This window comes from Microcebus murinus, chromosome 9 (assembly GCF_040939455.1).
Source record: "Microcebus murinus isolate Inina chromosome 9, M.murinus_Inina_mat1.0, whole genome shotgun sequence".
NCBI classification, from domain to species: Eukaryota; Metazoa; Chordata; class Mammalia; order Primates; family Cheirogaleidae; genus Microcebus; species Microcebus murinus.
In genome coordinates, this window is record NC_134112.1 from 93,678,984 (window position 1) to 93,702,951 (window position 23,968).

Sequence of the window (23,968 nt, forward strand, 5' to 3'; positions counted from 1 at the left end):
GAGCAAGACCCCATCTCTACTAAAAATAGAAAAAAATTAGCCAGGCACAGTGATGCACACCTGTAGTCCCAGCTATTCAGGAGGCTAAGGCAGGAGGACTGCCTGAGCCCAGGAGTTTGAGGTTGCAGTGAGTTATGATGATGCCACTGCATTCTAGCTGGGGTGGCAGAGCAAGACTTTGTCTCAAAAAAAAGAAAAAAAAATTCATGAATAATAAATACAATTAAAGAAATATAAATGTAAATATTGTATTACAGTACTACCTCACCTCTCTGGCAAACTAAGTGATCAAAAATGTCCAAAATATTTCTGTGCAACCAACACAGAACTCAAAAAGTACAGGAATTAAGAAAACACACATTTAATTTCCTCAAAAAAATAGGTTTAACACCTTCATTTGCTACCTATTTTTCCTATTTTCCTTCATTTACGCCTATTTTTGACATAATTCTAACAACTATTTGGTTTGTCAAAAAATAGCACACCAAAAGTAACTTTGGAAAACAGTACTTTGATTAGATACTGCAATGCTAAAGACAAAAAGAGCTATAGACAAAAGTTGTACTCTAGTCAATAACTATTTCTCACAGGGATATAGGCTAGCAATGTTGAAACTACTTTATATGTATACTAGGTATGAACAAATAAACATATCATAGGTAATGAAAACCGGGTTTCTCACTGTCAGAGCAATTACAAATAAGAAAATTAAGAAGGCTAGAATAAATTCTGTGGTGTTGGATTATTATCCAACATATCAGTATGAAACTCATGTTTTTTTAATATACATGCACAAAGATACAACACACAGAAATATACATACTAAAATATAGATTTATATGTATGTACATGTTAGTATATATATTTTCCTGATTTTACACTGAGAGAGCACTGAAAGAACAAGCACCACAGCAGCAATGAGCGTAAGTAGTACTCAGATGTTGGCTTCTAGATAACCATTCTCCAATAAAAGGGGCCAAGGCACCTTGAAGTGGTTGACTCCAGGGCTGGAGCAGGGAACAAACAAGATAAAGCTAGAGCAACCTCTGGTGCCAGAAATTTAAGAATGGTCAAAAAGAATGAGAAAATGTCGAAAGGGCCAAGGAACCAACCTGAACTCCCAATGGTCAAAGTTAGAACAATTTGAACAACAAAATCAGCAGTGTTGGATTATAATCCATAACATAAAACATTCATAATAGCCATATTGATATAAATTATAATTAAAAATAAAGAAGAGACAGCTCTTCCTTACAAAAGAATTCCAATTAATAAATATAAAACACAAGAAGGAAATAGAAAATCACCTTTAGAACACTGTAGTAACTGGTGGAAGCACACACTCACCCACCAATGGATACAAAAACAGCAGAACCAAAGTTTGAGGAGAAATAGGATACGTGCATAATTCCAAAGTATCGGCCAGGCACGGTGGCTCACACCTGTAATCCTAGCACTCTGGGAGGCCAAGGTGGATGGATCGCTCAAGGTCAGGAGTTTGAAACCAGCCTGAGCAAGAGCGAGACCCCCCCATCTCTACTAAAAATACTGAAAGAAATTGGCCAACTAAAAATATATAGAAAAAATTAGCCGGGCATGGTGGCGCATGCCTGTAGTCCCAGCTACTCGGGAGGCTGAGGCAGAAGGATTGCTTGAGCCCAGGAGTTTGAGGTTGCCGTGAGCTAGACTGACACCACAGCACTCTAGCCCAGGCAACGGAGCAAGACTCTATCTCAAAAAAAAAAAAAAAATTCCAAAGTATCTACCTGAAAATATTTATTAATTTCAAAGGAAAAACATAGTAACTTTAAAGTGGAAAAACCTGAGTGATGCCACCTTAATCAAGTGTGAACAAGGTTAACTACACCAGGAGGAAACACTGACATCACAAGCACTGAGAAGGGGGATATCATTTCTGTGGTATTCTTGCCAAAAACACATAACCTTAAACCTCATCATGAGAAAACATCAGACAACCCCAAATTGAAGAACACTTTACAAAACAACTGACCACTACTCTTCAAAAGTACCCAGGCCACAAAAGACTTGGAAAGATTAAGGAGACGTGACAAGGAAATGCCATGTGGGATTCTGGATTCGATCCTGGAATAGAAAAAGGGGATTAGTGGGAAAAGTGATGGAAAGCGAATAAAGATTGTAGTTTTGGAAAAAGTATCGTACCAATGTTCATTTTTAGTTTGTGGTTATGCAATGCGTTAACGTTAGTGGAAGCTAGGTGAAAAGTATAAGAGAACTCTATTATTTTTGCAACTTTTTAGTAAATCTAACATTACCTCAAAACAAAAAGTTTAAGAATATGGTTGCAATTCTGAAAGGAGTAAGATACTGAACAACAGCAAAATTCACCGTAGACAACACAAAATGGAATAAGATGCACCCACGTCAGAAAACTGACTGAATGAAATTATAGGCTGGGTGCGGTGGCTCACGCCTGTAATCCTAGCACTCTGGGAGGCTGAGGCAGGAGAATTGCTTGAGGTCAGGCATTCAAGACCAGCCTGAGCAAGAGCAAGACCCTATCTCTAAAATAAATAAATAAAAAGAAAAGGAAAGAATTACTTAAAAAATTAAAAAATAAAGTGGTCACAGAGAATAAATGCAGAGGTTGAAATAACGGTCTTAAAAGAGAAATAAAACTGTATCAGGCCAGATGCAATGGCTCACACCTGTAATCCTAGCACTTTGGGAGGCCAAGGCAAGAGGATCACTTGAGCCCAGAAGTTTGAGACCAGACTGGGCAACAGAGAGACACTGTCTCTACAAAAAAAAAAAAATTTAAACTTAGCTGGATGTGGTGGCACATGCCTGTGGTCCCAGCTACTTGGGACGTTGAGGCAGGAGGATCACCTGAGCCCAGGAGTCTGAGGTTGCGGTGATTTGTAATGATGCCAAGCTACTCTAGCCCCAGCAACAAAGTGAGACCCCATCTTAGAAACAAACGAACAAAAACCCCGTATCAGCCATACTGCATAGACACATACAAAATCAATTTTGCTTAGCGGTTACCACCAGGCTCTTCAGCCAGACTGCGTAAACCTTGACTCTACCACTCTAGATGTGTGACCTTGAGTAAGATAACTGACTTCTCTGTACCTCAGTACTCTCATCTCTAATGAGAATAACATTATAACGTTTTTGAGAGGAATATAATAGGGATATCATTATATTCCTCTTAAGAACAGTTGTAGGCATAAACAAGGTAATACTCAGAAAACACTTAGAATAGCTCCTTGGATACAGTAAGCTCTCAGTAAATACTGGTAATCAACTTTGTTATGCAAACAAATATATAAAGATGAGTAACAGTTTATGCAGTTCAAACATGACTCAAATTGCAGGGTACAGGGGAACACAGAATTCCTCGCGGAACTCAACCATCTCTAAAGTGTTCTCTTCTCAACTGAGCAGTGTTTCTGTGTCTGTTAATAGCTACATCAGTAGCTCTAACTCTTAGATGCCATAAAAATGATCCAATTTCACAACAAGAAGATTGACTAAACATAAGCCATTTACACTTGAAAAAACAGTGGAAGGGCAAAAGCTTAATGTCAGATTTTATCTCGAGTATTGTTCTTACCTGGCAAGTGGAAAACAATAACTCATCTCTTCGCGATAATAGAAAGCTTAAATCTATGATAGGTTTCAAGCATACAATACTGCTGTATGCATAATCCTTCCACGGTTATCTAATGTCACGGTCCAATGCACACTTCAACGGAATCACTAGTTTCGAGGCATATCATTAGTATGAGCTGGTCTGCACATGGCCACCCTTCACTTGTGTCTTTTTAATCAACAGGAATTGTTGCAGGCATATTCTAACAATCCCACAGAAATAGATAACACTAATTCCAGTGAGTTGGTAATAGGCAAGGGAGAACTTTCAGAAAACGACTGTTCCTATGATAATAGTAATTTGGATCAAGAAAGAGACAACAGAAAACAAAGTAGTAAACTATTTTATAGTTTTGAACAAAACAGTAAAAGTTTCCACCAGGCTTCCCACAGCCAAACCACTCTGGTTGTCAAAACTATCTTAGAGCCTTGGGCACTGGACACCTGTAATTCCTGTCGTCATCCCATTTTTCCCAGTCCTGCTCTATTCCTGATGTTCCTACAGCCCTAGCCTTATCAGCTCTATCTCTGTCAGCTACCTTTACTTTCCATTTCTTGGATACCTCATCAATACTAGATGCATCCTACCCTATGTCCAATTTTAGCTATAATTTTGAAAGTCTAAAATTTGAAGGAGGAAAAGAACATTTTTAGAGTTGACTACAAGACTCTGGGGGAAAAATTCATTTCTATAGTTAGAAGTTAATTACTTTGCACATGGAGATCAGGCATCTATAAATTAAAACGATAAAACTGTATAACTGTTGCCTAAAGTTTTGACTACTGTCTGTATGCATTTCAGGTCTTTCAGGAAACAAGTGAGGAAATACAAAGACAAATGCAGACAGATAGTCCTGGAGGTTCCTTTCAACTCCTCCCTTTCCCCCATCTCTGAATCTTTTCCAGGAACTAGCTCAGCAGGTCAGTCAACAATGAAAGTATAGGCTGCAGTTATAACAGCTGCTGGGGAACACAGGCTCCCCTGGAATAACCTGGAAGGTCCCAGTTACACTGTGCTACAGTTAGCAGGAGGTTCCAGTACATAAGTGGAACATCACCGGGAGGGAGGGCTGGGACCCCTCTCCTGGAGCCATGTCCATGGCATACGGCAGCGCACCCGTGCCCAGCCTAAGCTCCTCTCAGTGGGATGAGACCCTGAGGAATCACCCAGGCTCTGCTACTTCGCTGCTTGTATGTTTTTCCCCCAATAAACACCCTAGCAATTGTATCAAGTAACATGAGGTATTTTGTACAGTGTCATGAAAAGGTGCTGTGCTATGTTTTTACACTCTTTAATTCTCATGGCCTGTGACAGATCACTTATAGATAAGTAAACTGAGTTTGAAGAAATTAGAAATGGCCTATTTACTCACCTTTTAAATTAGTAACAAAATAAGCAGAATTTAATGGTGCTAAAGGACAACTTTCAGAAAGTTTAAAATCATGACTTTCATGCAAATATAAAATGAACACATGCCAAGATGTTATTCAACTCGTTAATTAATGAGGGTATTAGGACAAATTTGAGTATGTGGGAGGTAACCCCAAACACTATGGCTGAAATCAATGGTGAATCTATTATAAGAAGGGTTCCCAAACTGAGTGCCAAGGCACTCTGTGAATTAACAGGGACACTATACAAACTACTACTATGCTGTTCAGACCTAATTACTCACATGAAGTAACTATTAGGTATTTCTTTTGTCCTGGTGGCACCATGAAAAAATATGTAGTCAGGGCCCACTAGACAGACAAGCCCAGCATTCCACTGAAAGGACACCTATTAATCTGTTTTGCTCATTTTCAAGTCCTGGACAATTTTCCTGGCTTAGACTGTGGTTGGTATTACCAAGAATAAAGCAAAAATCATGAGGTGGGAGTAGAGAAGTAGGAGCAGCTATAATCCATGCACATTTCCATCAAAAATTGCAGAGAATCCACTTCCAGAAAGACATAGAGAGAGGAGCACACCACTATTCTGTTCTTGGACATATAAGTTGCTACAACCTTTCTGGAAAGCCATCTCGTAACAAGCACTAGAAACCCCAGAGGTTCCTATCTTTGATTCTGTAATTCGGGTCCCAGAAATATGCATTCAATATATAATCTGATGTGGAATAGGATCTACAAATATCTCATAGTATTATTCATAAAAATTAAAAAATTTAAAACTTAAGTAGATTTCCCACCTTAAACATTTCTTCTTTCGAAGACTTCAATAAGCCCCCAAATCCTTTCTACATGACCCAGGGTTTCCCTTGTGGTGTCTCTTATCACACTGTACTCTAATTTCTGATTTGCTTATTTATTTGCCCTATTAGGCTATAATCTCTGTGAAGGCTTGGACCATGTATTTTGGTCCCATGGACTTAGTATGATGCCACATGCATACTAGGTGCTCAATGTTAGCTCAGTGAATAAAATGTTTCGCAGCCTAAAAATATGTTTCCTCTACAGAAATATTGTCATTACAAGTATTAACAAATATTTTTCACAAACAGGTGATTTTAATACCATTTTCAGATGGCTCTGATGTAGTCTCGGACTTACAGTAACTATTTCCAGCTCCAGATTCGCCAACAAAAGGAGATCAGAAAAAGCTTTATTGACTTCAAACTTCAGAACCCTTCAACTATCATTCCCCAAAATTAAAACCATGGGTTCATTCAAAAGAATGATATCATCCAGAGAAAAAAATGTAACAGTGTAACTACTTTCTTTGACTTTAAACCACATCTGGAAGAATGTATTCAGTGACAGATGTCTCATTTGTAAAGGAACACTCATGAATCGAAATGCCTAAAGAGGCATAACTTGCAGATCATCTCTCCGGTTAATATTTTCCCAGAAGAAGTACTCTTGATTTTAATCCCCAAACTTTATAGAGCATATGTAACTCACAACATAATAATTTTCAGTCAATGATTACATAGGAAAATTTTAGATTTAATTCCCCAAAACTCAATACAAAACCAACACAAAATGTTTAAGAAAAGCCTGAAGTTATACTCCAAACAACTGCACTGACAGAATATCAGAATTACATGCAGTAATTGTGAAAAGCTCACCAAGTGCTAACAAAAAGGACAGACATGCGCCTCAGATGTTGCTGGTGCTGGGAAAGGTATTGTCACACTTAGGTAAGCCATCCTCTGAGCCACTGCATATATGCCCTGACTGTATTATCACACTATGCATTTCCACAGATAACAATAAAGCTCAAAAAATAAAAAAAACCACATTGGGTACTGTCAGCTTAAAAGAAGTTATGGATAATGATAAACATGATCATTAAATGTGATGAAGGAACATTTTTTGTTTTACTTCCTTTTAAAAGTCACTAGGTATACCTCTTGGGCTAGTGCCTTTCAAATTTTAATAAGCACGAGGCTCATCTGAGGGTCTTGTTCAAATGCAGGTTTTCATTCAGTCAGTCTGAAGTGGGGTCTGAGATTCTGCATTTTTTATAAGTACCTAGGCCAAAGTCGCTGGTCTGCGTACCTCAATTTAAGTCGCAAGGTTTCACAGCACCGTACAAAGAAATTTATAAGTGTAAACAAAGGTATGCAACTTTCCATTTTTCTGTTGTGGTTTTTTGCTTTTTTCCTAATCCTAAAGTACTAACTCTGATGATTCATGAAGACCTTCCTATTTAGGATTCCCCTCATCCTGCAGATGCTGCAATTTAAAATAATAGAAAACAGGCCCCCATAAGCATTCTTGAGAAGGACATCTGATTTTCCAGGAGTAGATTACTGATGCTTATATAGGGAAAGCAGATCTGGAAAGCATGAAATGTAAGGAAAATTATTGATGTGTCTTCCAAAGCCTAAAAAAGTTCCTGGTACATGGCCAGTAGGCACTTAAATAATTGTTGAACAAATGACTACAATATTTAGCCTAAGAGAAAAAAGATGAAAAATCTGGTTAAGGTTTTTCACTATTTGAAGGGCAATTAAACAGAAGGCAAGTAGAGCCATTTAAGTTAGAATATAAGAGAACTGAAGGTAAACTTCAGCTTATTTTAAATATGCATTTTTATTAAGAAATTCTCTGTCCATCCGTGGCATATATTTTCTTAAAAGACTGAGCTACCAGAAGATGTTCAAGCAAAAGAGTCAGATGAACGATCACTAAGGAAGACGCACACTGGAAAACAGTTGAGGCTTTGAAGGTCTGCTACCTAGATGCAGGATTGACCGTTGGTAGCATGTGTTCTGAGATTAGGAGGAAACTGCAAGAACAGTTTCTGTACTTCGGAAAAAAAAAAAAAAAAAAAAAAACGGAAAGAAAGAAAGAAAAGAAAGTTTTTTAGCAGCGGTTGGGCCAGGAACCCAAAACCTTACACGTGACCCAAGAATAAATCAAAAGCTTAAATTCACTGGAAGTCATAAAAACAAAAGGAACTATTCCACTGTGAAAAATGAATACCTTCAAAGACAAAGGTGTGATAAACATACAGAAATACTCTCAGAATCAAAGCCATTTGTTTGAGCATCTGTTTGCCACCTACAAAAAATAACTCTTTCTGATGAATTTAACCAAGGGAAAAAAAGATAATAAAATTCATTTCATGGGATGTTAATGTACAAACACACCTCATTTTCCTAGAAACCTCAAAAGACATCTGGTGTTAATGTATCAGATTTTTTGGGGGGGGCGAGATCAAGCCATACACTTTAGCATCGTGAATATTAAAACTGCCCCCACAGGTTCACTTGATATTTTAAATTGTTTCATCTAAAGAAATACAATTCTTTCTGATAATGCTACAAAGTATCAATTTACAAGATTTTTTTAAAAAAAGATTTAAGATTATTTTAAAACTCACTTTAGAAGCTTTATTTTCTAAAAGAATGTAGCTATTAAAATGCTAATATGGAAAGATGGGGAGGTGCCACAGAGACTAAATACCACTGAAGCACAGGAAATTGATTCTCTAGATGATGTGGAAAAGATGGCTTATAAAGTTAATGAGATATTACTTAAGGAAAGAGAAACAATTTGGCCATTAACAATGAGGATGAACCAAAAATTCTGTCATCAAATATAACAAATCTACTTAAAAGTACAACAGAAATTAAGGCAAATATGAAAATCAAATAAAACACAGGGAAAAGTTAAACTCTTAGGTAGATGATGAGGGATTCCAGGTCTCCTAGGGACAAAAGTGGGTGCTGTTGCCGCCATCTTGGTCCTGCCCAACCCTAATTCTCTATACCTAGGGGAGGAGGGAATACTGCACAAATCTGCCAATCAGAAGTTGGCGCACCAGTTGCAAAAGAATGCAGAGGACTCTCTAGCCCATGCACCATGCCACAGGACTACCATAAAGTCCAGAAAGTGACCTAGAACCCACGTGGGTAGTTAAGGCTCAGGTCATGTGACTCCCAACTGTCTAACAAAAGTGGCTCCATGGTGACATCGGAACCACCAGGAGGGCCGGATCCAGACACTATAAAACAAGACCCCAGACCATCAACGAGGCCTTTTTGTTACAACAAAGAGTACCTTGGTTGTCTATGGAAAATGTTACCTTGCTCTTGCTTTATAATTCCATCTCTTACTCCTCAATAAAGCTCATTTTGTGCTTACCTTGCTTTTGGTGTGTCTGGTCATTCTTCAGTCAAGAGTTCACGAAGAACCCAATATTGCAGACTGCTGACCCAACAAAAGCAGCCAATTTCCCAGGAACATTTCAAGACATTGGAAAGCTAACTAGCATAGATACCTGACTGGGTAGGAGAATACAGTAAAAGGAGTAACCCTTCAAGCTCTAAAATCCACTAGTTTGTCTCTTAGATTATTTTAGGCCTTCTATCACAATCCTTAGGCAGCAGCTTTAGGCGGAGATTTCTTTACCAGACCATAAAGTGGTGAAAGTTTCTTAAAAACCGACCAACCAACAGGAATGACAACAACAACAAAAAAAACTCTGGCCGGGCCCGGTGGCTCACGCCTGTAATCCTAGCACTCTGGGAGGCCGAGGTGGGCAGATTGCTCAAGGTCAGGAGTTCAAAACCTGCCTCAGCAAGAGCGAGACCCCGTCTCTTCTATAAATAGAAAGAAATTAATTGGCCAACTAATATATATAGAAAAAATTAACTGAGCATGGTGGCGCATGCCTGTAGTCCCAGCTACTCGGGAGGCTGAGGCAGAAGGATTGCTTGAGCCCAGGAGTTTGAGGTTGCTGTGAGCTAGGCTGACACCACGGCACTCACTCTAGCCTGGGCAATAAAGTGAGACTCTGTCTCAAAAAATTTAAATAAATAAATAAATAAATAACACCCTGCAAGTTTTCTAAGTTTCAACACCCTGCAAGTTTTCTAAGTTTCAAAGCAGACATACGGATTTAATTTAGACAACAAAAACAAAAAAAGCCATGTTGACATTAGGAGAAATACATGATCAGGAAACCCAGGTTGTAGTCATAGCACTATCTCTAATGCCTTTTACCATGGCTTTCCTTGGAAAAGTGGTATTCTTTTCTCTGTCTTTGAAGTTCATCTCAAAGTTACAAGGCTATGAGTTGCTCCTTGCTGATATTAATAAAAACAAAATATTTGACAAACTACCATGAACTAAATACAGGTCAAGTGTGTCTAATGAAAACTTAACATCTGAATTGACATGTGCTGGAAATGCAAACTACACACTGGAGTCTGAAGATTTAGTACAAAAATATGTAAACTATAGCATTAGTAATTACTTATACCGATTACATGTCAAAGTGATAACATTTTAGATAAATTAGATTAAATAAAATATAAAGTTGAAATTAAGAGGATAACCTTTTTAATGAGCTACTGAGAAATTTTAAATTACATTACCCATGAAATTACATTTTCTATTGTGTTGTACTAGACAACCTGCTATGGGCTGAAATCTTTCACAGTAAGGTCTGTCAATTCTTTTTCACTTTCCTACAGCATTTACTGGAGGGTGGCTCATAATGAATAATCAGGAAGTGTTGAATGAACACAGAAAATTTTGTATAAAACAGCAGCCAAATCAAACCAAAATTAACTCTTTGATTCACATGCCAGGTATAGTCTATTAGAATGACATTTTAAAACTCCCTCATTTGGTAATCCTGGGAATATTGAAATAGGAACCCAGTCAATCTTTTAAAACTTACAGCGGAAAAAGCAAATTGACATCACTAATTTGTTATGGGCTAAATTGTCCCCCATACCCCCACCCCAATATATAACACGTTGAAGTCCGAACCCCCAGTACAGAGTTTGCAGACAGGGTTTTTAAGGGGGTAAAAACAGTACAATGAGGTCATATGGGTGGGCCCTAATCCAAAAAGACTTATGTCCTTATAATGATAGACCGGGACACAGATAACACACAGATGGGCAAGCTTATGAGGACACAGCTGGAAGGCACTCATCCCCAAGACAAGAGGGGAGGCCTCATGAGAAAACAAACCTGTAAACACCTAGATCTTGGACTTCCAGCCTCTGGAATTATGAGAAAATGAAGTTCTGTCGTTTAAGCCACCCAGCCTATCGTACTCTATTATGGCTTCCCTAGCAAACTAACATGTTGCTCCAGATGCATAAAAATGTTCCAGTCATTGAATGGAGTTTTGATTTTACACTTAACTACAAATTCAGTTCCTCAGTTCCACCAGCTGTATTTCGGGTGTTCAACAGCAGCATGTAGCTAGTGTCTACTGTACTGGATGGCACTGATCTAGAGAACAGACAAAACCAGAAATTTCTAACACACGTGCTCAACTGGTTGGGAGGTCTGACCAGGAATTATGTTACTATTTAATGAAGCATTTTTAATCTTTAATTTTAAAAAATGTACGTGTATATGACTCACATCTAGCCTTGTGCCATTCTTACTATGATTTGCTGAGGAGAGATAAAAGGAAGTTAACAGGTTAGGGCTATGTGTGGTACACATGAATGTCATTCTTGAAAGGTCTATTGTAGCAAAATACAGAGACCTGATATCGATGGCCAGTATACATTTATCATTACAAAGGATTTGGCAATTTAAGCACAAATTAACCAGGGATTCTCAAATAAATAAGCCCCAGTGTCTAAGTTGAGGAACGTGAATACCATCATCATATTTTATGACTTTTGTGAATTTAATCAGGTATTTTCAATAGAAATTAAGTGTCCAGGAATTGAGTTAGCATTAATACTATATTGAACAAGATAGTCCCAAATTCATCACCACTTCACCAAGAAGCATCAAAAAAGTAGGTCCCTATTAATAACTTCATGTACCTATAAATATTAATAAAGCTCAATGAAAATGAAAGAAAAATACAGAATTCAGATAACAAAGAGATCCATTCTGCTAGACTTATTTAAATACTCTTTCACCTTGTTGCGGCAAGTGTACAGCTAGTGTTACAGCTAGTGTTACAGCTCTTGACCACAGAAAGAACCGAGCGGCACACCAAGAATCCGAGAACAGTCTTTATTCTTCCAGCAGGCTCAACCAACTTCTGACTTCTGACCCCACTTCCTTGTTCTCCTCCTGCTTTTATACCCTTGGTAGGACTCAAAAAGCGTCCAATCAGCAACAACCCTTAACATCCAATCAGCAACAAGCTTTAACATCCAATCAGCAACAAGCTTTAATATTCAATCAATAACAAGCTTTAACATCCAATCAGCAACAGTGGGATTCAAAAAGTACCCAATCAGGATCACAGGAGCAGTGCGGCCAGAGGACAGGAGCAGGCAGCCGAGCACTGAGAGCAGAGCTTGGGCCCACACATGGGCACGCAGCCCAGACAGCAGGCTTCAGCCCATGAGGCCCGGCCCCAGCAGTGCGCACCTGCCACGGCCTCCAGCCAGCCTGTAGGGATGCGGAGAGCTGCCACGTCCTGGCGCTTGACAGTTTTCCGTGTCATTCCCCCCTTTTGATGCTTTTATCAGTTTACACAGAGGCATCAACCTCTCTATGAATCTAATAACTGCATTGGGCAAGCATGGTCCCATGGTTACTGACAATTCCTGATTGGTTTACATAGTACCAGCATTCTTCCCCAGAGAGCCCCAACCAAGAACACAGAGGCACCCCATGTAAACCCAGGAGAGGATTACCAAAGCAAGTTAGTCCAATCTCCTGGGGCAAAGGCCCCAAAGTCCAATTCCCAAGAAGACTGGCAGTATTCCTGTAAGAGTCCAGGCCAGTGGTCCAATGTGGCAAGGTGCACAGCAACCTAACAGGACTGAATACATTTAATAAAATAAGTATCTCCTGTTAAACAGGGATTATGGGATGCTACTATTTTGCGGGTTTTTGTTTTTTTTCTTTTTCCTTTTTTTTTTTTTTTTTTTAATTGAGACAGGTTCAGGCTGGTCTCCAACTCCTTAGCTCAAACGATCCTCCCACCTTGGCCTTCCACCATGCCTGGCAGCCACTGTTTTGGACTGAGCTCATGCACTAGGCCCCCAGCAGACCAGACCAAACCAAAATGGAGTCACTCATGCTAAATGTCACAAAATCAAATTTGAAACTTTAAAAAAGCAGTTAGATTCCAAATAGACCTTTTTTTTCTGAAAACAGGAAATTCTAGCCTAGCTGAGTCAGGGTACTAAGTCCCCTCTGCTTTAATCATTACAAAAAAGAAGTAACTTGAAGTAATCTAATGTTAACCAATTGTTTTTCTTTCTATTGTTTTGTTTCCTTGTTCCCACTTTACAAGACCCCTGGTTCTGCTATTGCCCAGTGGGAGCTCTCATTCCACTTTAAGATAATTGATTCTTGAATCATGAATAAAAGCCAATTAGAATTATTCACTAAATTTGTTGTACTTTTGTCTTTTGATACTCCTTTGAGAATTAATCAGAAAAATAAACATAGAAATTTCAAAATTCAATAATCTGTACATTAAAGCATATCTAATATAAAGTTCTAATGACAGGAATACATTCAAATACGATTCTACCTCTAAACTTGCTTTTTATACTTTATAATACCTTAAATTTGTCCAAGAACTTCACATTTCAATATATTCTTATTTTATGTAAAGTAACTATGGATCTAAAAAAATCAATAAGTCCCAAAGCCACATAACTACAGATGGTCCCCAACTCTCAATGCTGTGACTTAGGATGGGTTTATTAGACATGGCGTGTGACAAGTCAAGGAGGACCTGTAGTAAAGAAGACAGCTAAAACTCAAACCCTGGTCAGTCTTCTGGTTCCAAAACTTTTCCATAGAAGTTGCCCTGTTTAAGCATTACAACTACACCTAGCACAGTGTTATACAAATGTTAGTTATTAGAAAAATATGGAATATAATTGTTAACTTGATCAAGTATGCACCAATAATATTTAAAATGGTAATTCAATCCAGAATAAATCTCAATATTGGTAATTCACTCAAGAAGAAATAATTCTCAAGAGCATTATGGTCACAGGAATCTTTTTAAAATGTAAAGGCATATAATCTTTTTGCAAACAAATACAGAATGATCAATAAAAGGCTTATCACCATAAAATGTATTTATGAAGACCAAATTATGTAGAGAAAATAAAATGGAATATTTGATTTCTAGAAATTATATTTTTGAAGTGAATGTTGTTATATATCAAATTGTTGTATTTTTAAATTGCATTTCATCCATTTAAGAATGATGTAAAAAGCTTTATTTAATATGTCAATATTCAATGTCAAGGGGGATTAAAAATGTCAGGGGCAAGTGTGCTAAATTAAAAAAGACTGAAACAAATGCACATTGGAACAAACAACCGGAAAAGTTATTTTTGGAACAACAGAGAAATTTAAACAGTTATGAACTGAATAAGGCAAGTTACAGAATATTCCAATTTTGCCTAAAAAATATCAAGTGTATATTTATACACAGCAAATATTTGGAGAGATAAATATCAATGCACACAGACCACACAATACACATACATGGTTATTATAGTGATAATCTCTGAGAGGTTGGGAGACGGTATTTTTATTTCATTTTTGTTTGCTTCTTTGAACTTTCTATAATTCATATGCACTATGCTGTAAAAATATATAAAATTTAAACAATTTTTGTCAATTATACCTCAATAAGCTGGAAAAAAACTAAAAATAAAAACATCAGTATTTTTACCAAACTAGAAATTAAAACCTCTGTGTTTGCTCTGTCTTAAGAGTGGGAAGTGAGCACATGGAAAAGTAATTATTCTAAGGAGACTTGACTCTTCACCTTTAGTTTGGCTATGAAGGGTTTAAAGTAAATCAACTTTACTTTCTTAAAGTTTCACACATACGGAGTTTTGAATACAAAACTTCATAATAAAAACTGAAATGATCGTAGGCACTGAAAAACAAAGCAAAATGTCCAGATTTATAAGAATATGTTGAAAAGGCATCCATATTTACAAAGTTTAAAACAGCAATGGTGGCAGGGCGCAGTGGCTCACACCTATAATCCTAGCACTCTGGGAGGCCGAGGCGGGCGGATTGCTCGAGGTAGGGAGTTCGAAACCAGCCTGAGCGAGACCCCGTCTCTACTAAAAATAGAAAGAAATTAATTGACCAACTAAAAGTATATATACAAAAAATTAGCCGGGCATGGTGGTGCATTGTCACACCACTGTGCTCTAGCCCAGGAGACAGAACAAGACCATGTCTCAAAAAAAGAAAAAAAAAAAAATGTGTAAAGCATTTAATGCTGCTATATACTATAGTAACAATTAAGACATTTTAGCTATTTTTTCATTGTCTTTTTAAAATTTTTATGTAAAAGGTTTTCATTTAAATTAATAAAGAATATTTAACTGGTAAGGACATACCATTGCTGTTTTGTTTTGTTTTGTTTTGTTTTGTTTTGTTTGAGACAGAGTCTCACTTTTGTTGCCCAGGCTAGAGTGAATGCCGTGGCGTCAACCTAGCTCACAGCAACCTCAAACTCCTGGGCTCAAGCGATCCTGCTGCCTTAGCCTCCCGAGTAGCATGGGACTACAAGCATGCATCACTACACACATGGCTAATTTTGCTATTTTTTGTAGAGATGGGGTCTCGCCATGTTGCTCAGGCTAGCGCTGAACTCCTGACCTCAAGCAATCCTCCTGCCTCAGCCTCCCAAAGTGCTAGGATTACAAGCATGAGCCACCAACCCCGGCCTACATTTATTCTTTAATCTTTACAACAACCCTCTTTCAAAAACTGTTCATTCTTTCTATTTTACTGACGAAAAAAAAATCAAGATTTATAGAACTATATCCAGAATATTCAACAAAGTCCTACCAATTGGTTTTTTATAAAAAAAAAGACAAGACAACCCAATTGAAAATGTATAAGAAACATAAACATAAGCTATGCAGAAGATCAATAAATATATAAGCAATCTGCCATAAGAGAAATAGTAATTAAAAATCACAGAGCTATCTCTATACACCCATCAGATGGCTAAAATTTAAAAATAACAATTCTAAAAACTGGGAAAGATCATTCCGAGTGATAAATGACGCATGAGCTAAGGAAAGAATATTGAAATCAGGAACAAAAGTTCCCGTAAGTAAACAGTGGGTAGTTTAGCTTGGCATGGGCATAGAGAGGTGAATGATAAAAAAGTAATTTGGTATTGTATTTCATGGTGACTATGGCATATTGTATACTTGAAAATTGCTAAGAGTATTTTAAGTGTTCTCACCACAAAGAAGTTATGCAAGATAATGCATGTTATTAATAATTAGTTAGATTTAGCCAATCCATAATACATACATACATCAAAACATCATTTTGTATTACTTTTTATTCCTCAGTAAACGGAGGAAAATTGGTAAAAAATAAAATAAATAAAAGTAAAATCATTATGTATATCATAAATATATACCATTTGTATTTGTCAATTAAAAATTATTTTTTAAAGTAATCTGAAAAGTAGTTAGGAATCATATCATGGAATGCCTTTGTGATAAGGACTTTAATATATACTTGGTTGGCAAAGGACAATCATGACATGGATGACACAATTTGAGTTTTAAAGTACAGTAGACCCCTTCATCTATGGTTTTGTTTTTGGAAGTTTCAGTAACCTGTGGTCAACTGTGGCCTGAAAATAGCAAATGGAATATTCCATGAATAAATAATGTATAAGTTTTAAATTGCATGCCATTTGATGTCCCATTCATCAATTAGTAGCCATTTGAGATATGAGATCAAAAAAACAGTATGTATTAATACAATTGTCCCTCAGTAACTGCAGGGGATTGATTCTAGCTCCAGAACACCCAAATCCACAGATGCTCATATCCCTGATATAAAATGCTGTGATATTTGTATATAACCTATACACATCCTCCCATATATTTTAAATCACCTCTAGATTAATTTTAATACCTAATACAGGGCTAGATGCAGTGGCTCACACCTATAATCCTAGCACTGTGGGAGGCTGAGGTGGGAGGATCACTTGAGACCAGCCTGCACAACAGCAAGACAAAATAAAGAAAATATAGAAATAATTAATATAAATTATTAAAATAATTATAGAAATAATCACAAAATATAGAAAAATTAGCCGGGCATGACGGTGTGTGCTTATAGTTCCAGCTACTTGGGAGGCTGAGGCAGAAGGATCACTGGACCCCAAGAATTTGAGGTTGCTGTGAGCTATACTGATGCCACTGCACTGTAGCCCAGGAGACAAATCAAGACTCTGCCTCAAAAAATAAAATAAAAAACACTAATACAATGGAAATACCATGTAAATAGTTGTTATACTGCATTTTTATTTATATTTTTATTATTTATTTATTATTATTTTCTAAGGTTCGCTGAATCCAAGGATGTGGAACGCATGGATACAGAGGGCCAACTGTACAGGGTTAGGTGCTACCCAAGGTTTCAGGCATCTCCTGGGAGTTGTGGGACATATATCCCTCATGGATAAAGGGGGCGAACACTGTATAGAAAAGACTACTTTGTATAAAATGTTCCAAAGAGGGGTCCACAGAAGCATTCAAAAACTTGTATCTCCTACTCTGCAATAAATTTCTCTATCCTCCACAATCTGGTTTTACCCTCACTTCCAACCACATTATTCCAATATCTCCATCAGCAATCTCCAACCTAGTCACACCATCCCTTTACTCTATACCTTGTGACCATCTTCGTGTCCAGATGCAGCACTGAGCTCTCTTTCAAGGATGGCCGATCACATGAAATGCTCTTCGGATTTCCCTGTACCTCTCCCAGTTTAAATCCAGTGCTCTTTTGGAGGCCCAGCTGATGTCTGGCTCATCCCATGATTCCTTCGCCTACATCAGCCTGTGTCTCTCTCGTCTCCCTCTCCTACAATTCCTACAGTTCACATGTAGGTTCCACAACACAAAATTTGACATCTAAGTAGAATCTTTTGCTTTGTTCTTGACTCTCCAACTAGACTATAAAGTCCTGGATAGAAGGGACCACGTCTTTCACTTTTGTATAACCCACAGCACCTAGTACCACAGCACCACAGTACCTAGTACTAGATATATACACTAGTTAGTTGATAGTTCCTGTACATAACCAGAAATGCAAACATACCGTTTGACCCAGCAATTGCATTTCTAGAAATTTACCCTACTGATGATATACTTAAATATGTAAAAATATTAGGATCAAAGACATGCTTTACAGATTGTAATATTAATAAAAATTAGAAATAACACAAATGTCTTTTAAGAAGTACTGGTTAATTTAAGTCTATACTGCCCATTTGAAAAAAAATGGGATATCTATACACATGGACCATATAGTAAGTGAAAAAAACTGCAGAAAAGCATGTAAAATAAATCCTATTTTTATATATTTGTTTATTCATAGACACATACAAAATTTAGAATACATAATTTTTAGAATAATCATCTCTGGCAAGTAGGATGGATAGTTATTTCTAGAAGACAGTTATTTTTGGAAGATGGCATATAGGAAACTCTCATCCTAGTGTAGTTGTTTATCTTTAAATGAGCACTTACTTTAGTTACAAAATATAATTAAAATTACCATCTTTCTCTGAACTAGTGATCAACAGAGGGACAAGTATTTTGGTCCACAATACTTTTCCTAGCAACTTCTTCATCTGTAGAGAACCAGCTTTATTGTTGGACTGCCCACTATACTAAATCTGAGTAAGCATTACAAATAAATCATGCCAAAAAATTAAATTCACAGAGTTGTTCGCAGAAAACACAGAAAACTCTGCTGGATAAGTACTAAATATCTGTTTCATGAAGAGAATCCCTCTCAAAGTGCCAGGCATCACATCAGTCCCTCACAGTAACAGTTCTGTTTTTAAATATCTTATACATAACTAGCGTTAACATAAACTTGCCTGGGGCCCTTGTTTCAAGGCCAAAGCTAGAGATGAGACAGGAATCTCTACATATTTTTATCCATAGAAACAACATGAAAAAATCTGTGAGAACCACCCAAAGGAGCACTGATTCCATCCCTGTGGATCTGTACTTCACACAAAGTATCACCCTTACCGTTCCCCTGCAGGCCTCCTTCCAGCATGTTTACAAATGTTCTGATTTAAGCAGTCAAGGCCTTCCCACTAAGCCTCTACTAAAAACAGAGGAAGAAGAGCTTTCCTTGTAAACTTTTTCCATCTCAGCATTGACCCTAAGATCCAACTGCCTTTTTTGTTTTCCCCTCATATGTACTGTTGAATATAAAAGCTTATGGCTATTGAAGCTAAGTGCTTTACATGTAGTAATACATTTATACTTACAATAACCCCGTGATGTATTCCTATTTTACAGATGAAGAAACTGAAATAAAAGGTCAGACAACAAGTGGCAAATATAGGATTTAAACCCACAGATCTTAATTCCTCAGTACAATGTTTACTATGTAGCACTCACTATCTCTGATATTCTTCTTTTAATCCAGAAACCATTAGAAATCTTACACATGAAAGCTCTTACGTTTTAGAAACAATTTTTTTTTTTTTTAAATTTCAGAATATTACAGGGGTACAAACATTTTGGTTACATATAATGCCTTGGCCTCACCCAAGCCAGAGCTATAAACAGCATGGTACTGGCACAAGAACAGAGATATAGACCTTTGGAACAGGACTGAGAACTTGAATAAAACCATGCTCATATTGTCATCTAATCTTTGACACAGCTGACAAAAATATATACCGGGGAAAAGAATCCCTATTCAATAAAGGGTATTGGGAAAACTGGATAACCACATGCAGAAGATTGAAACTGGATCCCCACCTCTCACAAAAATCAATTCACGATGGTTAACAGACTTAAACCTAGAGTGTAAAACCATAAGAATTCTGGAAGAAAATGTTGGGAAAACTCTTATAGACATTGGCCTAGGCAAAGAATTTATAAAGACGGCCCCTGAAGCAATCACAGAAGCAACAAAAATAAATAAATGAGACCTGATCAAATTAAAAAGCTTCTTGCACAACAAAGGAAACTATCATTAGAGCAAACAGCCTACAGAATGGGAGAAAAAAATTGCATGCTACACATTTGATAAAGGGCTGATAACAAGACTCTATTTAGACTAAGAAAATGAACAAGAAAAAAAACCAAACAAACCCATCAAAAACTGGGCAAAGGACATGAATAGAAACAAATCTTAAAGTCATGACATCAGGACCTCTGAATCAAATGTTCACGCTTGGAAATGCTATTGGGGGAGGGGGGAAAGGGCATTTATTGAAACCTTAAAATCTGTACCCCCATAATATGCTGAAATAAAAAAAAAAAAAAGAGAGAGAAGATGGCTTGGCTCTTAGCAGTATGTTCAGGTTTTGAAATAAAAACTCTTCTATTCAAGTACTCAAAAAAAAAAAAAAAAAAAAAGAAATGCTATTGGTACTGCCACTATTGGATAACTGAGAAGTATGTAACTTAATTTGCAAAATGTTTGTGTTTGCCTACACTTTTCTTAACTTTTCAAAAGCTTGTTTACAGTAATAAACACCCAATCCCTTAATCAAGTAAAAAATAACTGGGTTCAGATTCAATTTCTGTCACTGTTTTCCTTCACCAGTAAAGATATTAAAGGTATACATAAAGAACCTTAGCGAAGTTAATGACTGGATATGTAAAGAGTCATCTCACCTACTATTATTACTGCTATACTTTGACGATTTTACCATCAATACTCCCAGGATCTGGAATAACTAACAAGTTGAAATCAATTTCAAAATCAGGTGTGGTGGCCTATGCTTGTAGTCCCAGCTGAGGCCAGAGCTCACTTAAGCCAAAGAGTTTGAGTCCAGCTGGGTAACATAGCAAGAGCCCATCTCTAAAAATAAAATTTTTTAAAAAGAAAAAAAATCAAATTCAATACCTAATGTGTTTATAGAAAACAAATGTAAACATTTAAAAATTATGCTTTCTGCTTAAATTTACAAAACTGATAAACTGGAAGTTCTACATAATGGAAACACAAAAACCAACTGGTTAAAAAAAAATTAACGTTACAAAACTATCATATGGAAGTCAATGACTAGACAAGAATGAACCTACTAACAATTAGTCTGTCTCATAAAAACTCATTCCATTCCATCCCATCCATTTCCTTGTGAAGTATACAATAATTTCCTTAACCGAATTATTTTATATAACCCCTCACCAATCTTTCATCATGTAAGCTCAAGCCTTTTCAATGGATTAAAAATGCGTCCTGCAACAGGCAACAATGACTGTACTGTCCTTTATGCCTTTCCTGTTCAGTGTTCTGCTAGGGTCAAGAGTTGTTCACACTATTGCCACAGGCTTAAGAGCTAACACTCCAGGCAGTGCCCTTTCTGGGCTCCAGGCAGAGTACACACACTGCATCAAGCCATTTGGTCCTCACAACAACTCTGTGTAGCAAGGACTGATTGTTAAGTTTGTTCCAGGTGGGAACCCAAAAAGTGTGTATAGGACAGAATGTGGTTAATGCAAAAACTTAGGCTTATAAAACAGTAGCAGCTGGAGTCTGAAGAGCCCAGACTTTGTAAATGTGACAGACAGCTGCAGCCAGCAGTCTTTTCCCTCTCCCTCCCAATCTCTCCTGACAGGGAGGACGCCAGAGCTGAAGGAGGGAGTGACTGGGGCAGGGGTCCTAGGAGCTGGTTGTCTGAAAAAGATTTAATCACAAAGGGCTGTTGTGGCCCACTTACTCCCCTCCCCCCTGCCAGGAAACCCTCTATAAAACCCAAGGATCTTCCCTTTTCTCTCCCGGACGCTTTTTCTCCTCCACCCATCTGCACCCAGATGCTCAAAATAGCATTTTGCTACACATGAGGCTTCCTGTCTCTCTCTCTGGGCTCTCGACCTAACACTCATCTTTATGCTCACTTTTCAGATGAGGAAGCTAAGGCACCAGGGAGGCTGGGTGTTATGCCTGGGAGCACAGGGCTTGGAATCCAGGGTCAAAATCCAGACTGGAAACCAATCTGGGTCTCGAGTCCAGTGTTTTTTAACCTCTAGATGCCTCTCAGGAGGAGCACGTCAATGACACTGTAAAACGTGGAAAAAATACAGTACCAGTGGGAAGCAGGGGCTCCAACGGGGTAAAGGCATGCTCCATAGCGGATTATTGGCCTCTGCATTAAAAAAAAAAAAAAAAAGCGAAGTTAGAATTTCTCAAATCTAATCAAAGAGTTCGCGAAACCTGCAGTACAAAGAGCCACTGGAATGTGGCACTTCCAGGGCGGCGTGCTCCGGGGCACCCCGCAGCGAGGTGCAGCTCCCCGCCACCCCGGCCCACGGCTCCGCGGGAGGGGCGAGGCGGGAGGGGGATGGGGGGCTTGGGCGGGCGCGGCGGCGGGAGGTCTCAGAGTCCGCCCCTCCAGCCTCGCCCCGCACGTCCCTCCCCATCCGGGTACTGGGGGAGCGAAGGGCGGCTGCCCCCTCCCGCGGCCGGCGCGCCCGACGGCTGTCGCACTTACACAATGGCGGGTGGAGCCAGCTGTGAGCGGAGCGCAGGCTGTGGGAGCGACGGCAATCGACCGTTCGGCGCTCGGCTGAGGGGCCTCTGGCGGCGCGCAACCCGCGCGAGCCGGTTTTTGTCCCGGGGGCGCGAGGCGGACCCGCGTCCTGCCCCGAGCCGGCGGTGCCAGCGAGCCTTAACCACGCCCTGCGACCCGCGGACCTTTGACCTGGCTCCCGGGTTGCCTTTTTTGTGCTCGTCGTCCTGCCGGGCTACCCCTAGTATTTCTGCCCAGCTCTGCACGCTCCTCTCCAGCAAGGAGGCCGCCATTTGCTCGAAACCAATCAGCGCATTCCTTCTCTTACCTGGTCCGAGCCACGCGGACTAAGCTTGCTACAGCGCCTCTTCTCGGGCCTCGGCCTCTCTGATCTTCCGCGTGCCACCAGTATCCTTCCTGAATACTCCGTTAAAATATTTGCTTCCTTCGCTTTGTGGGAAAAAAAACAGAATTTTTACTATGGAAGAAACTTTAAGCCACCTCCTTACAGGTGCACTTGGGCCCACATGCCCCCCAAGGTGAAACGTCACTGTTTAAATACAGGCTTTTACGATGCTGAGCAAGCCTGGTCTGCGGGAAAGTTCTTAGGCAAAATTCCACTCCCTTTATCTGCCACTCCGTAGTAGTAGTGATGAAGGAGGCAGAACTTCACCTGTACCTTCTTGAGGTCTCCAGCTGGGCCAGAGACTTTAAATTGACTTCATACAGTTTACCCAGAGAAAAGCAACAGATTTTGATATCTGTGTGGGCGTCTCCACAGGAAATGACCAAAAGAAGTGACAAACCTAAATGCTTATATACTGGTATTAGCTACAACAAGTTTCAAAAGTCCACGTTTAAAGATGCCCTTGATGAAACAGGGTACAGGGTACAGGGAAATGTTTACACGTGTAAGTGGTTGCTACAAATCCATCAGTAGCATACAAGCAACCTGTAAAATGACCATCAAGGATATACATAAATTATAGCAGATATTCGAACGACAAAAATACATCACTAATAGTCAGGTAAGCAAATTTGAACAATGAGATGAATTTGCCTGCCAGATTGCAAATGATTTTTAAGTAATAATAAAAATTTATATTTACTGATCAATTATTCCATTCCAGTCACTGTGTTGAGGGCTTTTATATTTTATTTCATTACTCTAAAATGTAGGCTCCAAGAAAACAAGGGCCAAAATTTAATTATTCACTTTTGAATTGTCAACGGAAAAGAACCCAAACTCTGTAAAATAAAGAAATAAAATATTCTGATACAAGTATTACATGTGACCATGACCCAGAGAGCCATACCCAAGAGGCCTTGAGCAAGTGAAATGATCTGTTGGATTAAATTTGGTTTTATATATTTCAGGGAGATAGGAATTACACATTAAGTCATAAATCAATATAGGGAAGG

The 23,968-nt window shown here is 38.5% G+C and overlaps 1 protein-coding gene across 3 annotated transcripts in view; it reads right to left on the minus strand.

Moving 5' to 3' along the window:
* The window catches only part of TPK1 (thiamin pyrophosphokinase 1), a 357,684-nt gene extending 334,374 nt beyond the window's left edge, over positions 1-23,310 (minus strand). The window contains exons 1-3 of one of the 3 annotated variants that reach the window (XM_012768143.2): positions 23,220-23,310; positions 22,875-22,996; positions 22,125-22,183 (exon numbers count right to left, since the gene is read on the minus strand). In XM_012768143.2, the coding sequence (XP_012623597.1) occupies positions 22,125-22,167 (43 nt within the window). In that variant the 5' untranslated portion in view covers positions 22,168-22,183; positions 22,875-22,996; positions 23,220-23,310. Of the gene's footprint in view, positions 1-22,124; positions 22,184-22,528; positions 22,698-22,874; positions 22,997-23,219 lie in introns of those variants that run through there. The other 2 variants (XM_012768142.2, XM_012768141.3) reach the window with 2 other exon arrangements.
* Positions 23,311-23,968: the final 658 nt, after the last annotated feature.